The sequence below is a fragment of the Mizuhopecten yessoensis genome, unplaced genomic scaffold (genome assembly GCF_002113885.1).
Source record: "Mizuhopecten yessoensis strain PY_sf001 unplaced genomic scaffold, ASM211388v2 scaffold10639, whole genome shotgun sequence".
NCBI classification, from domain to species: Eukaryota; Metazoa; Mollusca; class Bivalvia; order Pectinida; family Pectinidae; genus Mizuhopecten; species Mizuhopecten yessoensis.
The window spans coordinates 94072-100071 of NW_018408647.1; the positions used below are offsets into that span (position 1 = coordinate 94072).

The following is a 6000-nucleotide window of genomic DNA, read 5'->3' on the forward strand; positions in this document are numbered from 1 at the left end:
TAACCCTTTCACCACTGTAGACCATGATGGACTCATCCATATCAATGCCAGCTGGAAGAGTCTACTTAAGTTACATAGGGGTGAAAGGTTTACATGTAATGCTCCATACTAAATTGGATATTTGACAATGTGAAAACAGAAGCCAGAAGAATTCATCCACACTAACATGCAAATTTAGATGTGCAACGTTTTATGTTTCTGGAGATTAACTGAGATCTTTAGGCTAAAGCTTTTGCTCCAAATTAAGTTTTTAGTTAAAATGTAATCTGATATGTTAAAAGTCATTAGAAATTTAGGGACATACACTTTATGTAGAAATGAAGAACGATTATATTTTCATTATTATAATGTATTTTATTTCAACTTTGAAGTGAATTTAATTTAATAACAAATAGTGTATACATTCATTTTACAGAAAAAAATATTTTTTATAAAGTCTAATGATGACCTTTATTTTCTTCCTAAGACATTTTGGCTTTGAAAAAACTGTATAATTCTTGTTTGCTCAGTATTTAATTTTGTCAATGTGTAATTAGGGTTGTCAAAATGTATGGATTTTAGTAACTGTTTACTTAAAAAAAATAATCCTACAGAGTAACTGGTTAATCGGTCAGTTTAAACAACAATAAATACATTATATGTTATAATAGCAAATTTTCCATTTCCCAACCTTGCATTCTGGCTTCCTTTTAAAATCTTGTAAGGCTTTTTATGGTGTGGTCAGCACCTCTTTGTCAATCATAACTATCAAATACAAAAACAACACCCTGACTGGTCAATTGTTTTTATTGCCAAAAAAATCTGATTTTGGTCTTATCAATATCAATAGAGAATTTGTAAGTATAAGATAGTACACAAGGAGCTCCCCATGAGGGTAAATACATGTCACACTATTTTATTATTGATTTTGGTAACTGGTTCGGGGTCTTCCAATCGAATAACTGGCTAAATGTCTTTTACTTGGATTATTTGAACTCCACCACATTGAACTATTCTGGACCTGAAGTGTCTTATCTGTTATGTGTTTTCCGACTTTACAGGCTCGGGTCAAACATGTGGAGGCAGCCAAGATGGAAACCACCCAATTGTCACGCAGACTGAGAAAGGCCAAGGAGCGGCTGCAGAAGTTTGAGGAAATATCTGATCTTTCCTCATCAGTAAGTGCTCAACGAAAGTCATAGGATTGAACCATGTGCTGCTGAGGTTGGTGGGGGTGTAAATCCCACCAAGTATCAAGACAAATCTGAAATTACTTTCATAAATGTTTCTCAAGGGCCGTTGTAATTTAAACCCCATAAACCTGAACAGAACAGGATTCAGTCTTTAATTATTTGTGTTAACAAACCAGATCCTAGGTTCACAAATTAGTCTCAAGGTAGAGTGTCCCAACTATTTTCTTTCATTGAAATGTTTTTTTCTGTTGAATTTATATTATTGTGTCTGTATTTATACAGAGAAAAATGTAGGTTGTGGAGGGAATTGTACGGAGTTTTAATATTTTAAAATTATTCAAAGGTATGTTGCAGAAAAATATTAACATTATACAATTATGGACTTCAGGTGAGGTCTGTCCCTGATTTACGAACCTGGTATGAACAATATTCACAGAGCCCGAAGGCCGAGGTGATTATTGTTCAGACCTGGTCCGTAAATCAGGGATAGACCAAAACGTAAGTCCACAATTGTTTTATTATATGACATTTTACAATGAGATTAATAATTTTGCAAGTCATAAACACATGAACGACATGGATCATTTTGGAATCACAGAGTGTAGGACTTCAAATACAAAATAACATACACAAAAATAGAATTCCAGATTCAATTCAAGTGATATTTAATTTAAAGTAAATATTATTTGCACAATCCACATCATCAATATTCACATAGTTCAGAATTTGATGAGATAATTCATTTGCAGTTGAATTCAGTAGTGATTGGTAACAGAATTACAGACTGGCTGGGAAGTTACCTAGACCTATTTTTAGTAGCGGTCTGTAACACTTTTCTATTCATAGGTCGAGGTCTGTAACCCTTTTCTATTCATAGAACGAGGTCTGTAACATATTTACAGACTCGTCACATGACGTCGCTCCTTCAATCAAGGCTGGGAATTAGCACCAGTCATATAATAAAACAGATTAATATCATGACAGCTGGTAGCACAGTGTATAAACTCCCCGCTTTTTGATCAAGGTGTCCCTGGATTGGATCCATTTGGCAGATGTGTTTCTGTGATAATTATAATAAACATAACAATAAGCAACTCAAAGTCAGAAATATTGGAACCAATTGGAACTCTTCTTCATTGGAGGTGCAACAGAAAGCACTGGGGTTCTCTTCCAAACATTCGCATCTCAAATATTAATAAAATAATTAATTTGGAATCAGTCTTAATTGGGTAACATTGTCTTTTACAATCATGTTTCATATGTTAGGGGGGGGGGGGGGGGGAATTCACTCAAATTTCAACAAAAAGAAATGTTTTCAAGATCACCATTTTAACCTTTCAGTATAACGTAATGTACTCTTTTTGTGAGCATCTATACTTAGTGTTGTTTGGCTTCTAAATGATTCAAGTTGTTGACATAAAACAATACAAAAATAATTTAAGAAAACAAAATCAAGATCGTCTAGAAAACAAATTGTGACACATACATGCCAAATATTTCGGCAGTGCATATCAGAAATCTCAAATACTCACTTTATTATTCAATCGTTTTAGTTTGATTGTAAGATATTTATATAGCTAGGGTGTAGTGTGATATAAAATGTTCCACTTTGACCTTAACAGGACAAGAAGTACCTTGCATTGTTGGAGCGATACAGGATGGTATGGAAAATGTACAACCGCCTCCAGAAGGATATGGATGTTCTGTATGTATACGAGGGATGTCTCAAAGGGGTATAATGGCTGCCATAAAAAATGTTCAGGCAAAACATCACAAGAATATAAAGGGGATGTCTCAAAGGGGTATATATAATGGCTGCCATTGAAAATGTTCAGGGAAAACATCACAAGAATGTAAAGGGAATGTCTCAAAGGGGTATAATGGCTGCCATAGAATATGAAAACGATGTATTGGGGGTGATCACTGGGCACATGGAAAAAAATAAAAAATAAAAATTACAATTATAGGGCTGTTTGTATAGAATTGGTCTCAAAAGGTTAAGAAAACATTTTCCATAAAATTGAAAAGCTACATGGGAAGTTTCAAAAGATTTCAACAGCTGTCAAAGATATATAAGTATAGGGGTGATGTAAAAGGGTTATATTTTTTCTTACCCTGGACAGGTGTATCCACACTTTTACCAGTGAGAGATATCCTTGTCTCTTACCCTGGACAGGTGTATCCACACTTTTACTGGTCTGAGATATCCTTGTCTCTTACCCTGGACAGGTGTATCCGCATTTTTACCGGTATGAGATTTCCTTGTCTCTTACCCTGGACAGGTGTATCCACACTTTTACCAGTGAGAGATATGCTTGTCTCTTACCCTGGACGGGTGTATCTACACTTTTACTGGTCTGAGATATCCTTGTCTCTTACCCTGGACAGGTGTATCCACAATTTTACCAATGTGAGATATCTTTTTCTCTTACCCTGGACAGGTGTATCCACACTTTTACCGGTCTGAGACTAGGGTTGAGACTGGGGGATTTCCCTATTCATAACAATGGTATGACATCACTTCAACAATGCAATGACGTCACATCAACAATCCATCAATGTCACGTTCACCCTGAATTTAGCCAGTGATGTTAACATAACATTTTGCTCACCCCCAAGGGTTGAGACTGGGGGTTTCCCCTATTCATAACATGGTATGACATCACGTCAACAACACAATGACTTCAAGTCAACAATCCATCCACGCCATGTCAACCCTGAATATAGCCTGTAACGTTAACATTACATTGGGCATATGATACGCAATGGGTGAACAGGGTAAGAGAAAAAGAAAAATTCACCCCATTGATTGGGCAAAGCCTCATGTTTGACAACTTCAGAATCTGCTCTCAAGGGGGTGAGAGATTCTATGAGAGTGTTATATACATAAAGACTTAAATGCTGTATAGGTACTAGGGAGATCTGAAAACTGTAGGATTGGTAACTGATCAACACATTAATACAATTATACCTATCACATTATCACTGACCTTACAAGTCTCAGGTGCTCTTGTCACAAGAAGAAAAATACGAAAAATTGTCAATCCTCTGGGACTATTATAGATTTGATGTCTTGTTCAACTCTTATTTCAGACAAACAGATTTCCAGTCTTCTTTGGAAGAGCAAGTCAAGGAAAGAGAAGATTTCATGGTCTCGTCAATTAGAATGGATTTGAAAAAAGTGTGTATATCAGACATAATTCTACAACATTACCGTTTTCCATTGTGATACAGAATGCAGGGCTGGTATTCATGAAACCGTGCTCCTAATCAGATGCTGCGCTAATGCTAAATTCCTTGTTCCTGAAATAAACTAATAAATCCAAACACACATTTGTCAAATACTTAAAGATTTTCAAAGTGACCTAAAGTCGTATATGGTTTTCAATGTTTATGGTTGACTTTTGCTGTCTCATGATTTAACCCTTAAACCCCTATGTAACTTTAATAGACTCGACCATGTATATTGATCTGGGTAAGTCCATAATGGTCTATAGTAGTGCCAAGTGGTGAAAGGGTTAAGAGAACTACAAGAAGGTTGGTTTGAGAAGTCATGCTTGAGCAATAGAATGGTTTTATGAATACAGGTCCAGGTCTCAATTAATAAGCTTTCTAGTCACATGATAGGGTGTGACAAGTGACAAATACAGGCCCAGGTCTCACTAAATAAGCCTTCTAGTCACATGGTAGGGTGTGACAAGGGACAAATACAGGCCCAGGTCTCGCTAAATAAGCCTTCTAGTCACATGGTAGGGTGTAACAAGGGACAAATACAGGCCCCGGTCTCGCTAAATAAGACTTCTAGTCACATGGAAGGGCGTGACAAGTGACAAATATAGGCCCAGGTCTCACGAAATAAGCCTTCTAGGCACATGGTAGGATGTGACAAGTGACAAATATAGGCCCAGGTCTCACGAAATAAGCCTTCTAGTCCCATGGTAGGGTGTGACAAGTGACAAATACAGGCCCAGGTCTCGCTAAATAAGCCTTCTAGTCACATGGTAGGATGTGACAAGTGACAAATACAGGCCCAAGTCTCACTAAATAAGCCTTTTAGTCACATGGTAGGGTGTGACAAGTGACAAATACAGGCCCAGGTCTTGCTAAATAAGCCTTCTAGTCACATGGTAGGGTGTGACAAGTGACAAAGGATTACTTTCTGTGGTTGGTTTTTGCCTGAACATTTTTAAATCTGACCTTTGCTCTGTTTGGTAACTCCACCCCCACCCCCTCCAGTCCCCTCCTGAAGTAATTTTAGCCATGGGTGGTGACTCCTAGAATAGCCACCAGCAGAACAAGTAAACAGTGATGATTGTCCTAGATTGTACCGAACACAATCCTAATCTTGTGTACAAAAATTGTACATTTAACCACCAATCATACCGTGCTGGTATAGTGAGATGATGGTAGTGTGTGATAACTGTGTTATACTCTCCTGTGTTCCAGTACATAATTGTAACATTTAACCACCAAACATACCGTGCTGGTATAGTGAGATGATGGTGGTGTGATAACTGTGTTATACTCTCCTGTGTTCCATTACATAATCGTAACATTTAACCACCAAACATACCGTGCTGGTATAGTGAGATGATGGTAGTGTGATAACTGTGTTATACTCTCCTGTGTTCCAGTACATAATTGTAACATTATACAGTAGTCAGTGTTTATGTGACCCTAGTGATCTTAGAAAAATTGTATCAAAGGACAGGTACCATAGGGGTGAAGGGGTTATATCAAAGGACAGGTATCATAGGGGTGAAGGGGTTATATCAAAGGACAGGTACCATAGGGGTGAAGGGGTTATATCAAAGGACAGGTACCATAG

The 6000-nt window shown here is 37.2% G+C and overlaps 1 protein-coding gene across 1 annotated transcript in view; it reads left to right on the plus strand.

Annotated features, from left to right (window-relative positions):
- LOC110461597 (myosin-3-like) overlaps window positions 1-6000 on the plus strand; it is a 67018-nt gene that overhangs the window by 36722 nt on the left and 24296 nt on the right. Inside the window, exons 21-23 of the mRNA XM_021515136.1 lie at window positions 1041-1157; window positions 2795-2877; window positions 4266-4353. Of these exons, the coding sequence (XP_021370811.1) occupies window positions 1041-1157; window positions 2795-2877; window positions 4266-4353 (288 nt within the window). The remainder of the gene's footprint in view (window positions 1-1040; window positions 1158-2794; window positions 2878-4265; window positions 4354-6000) is intronic.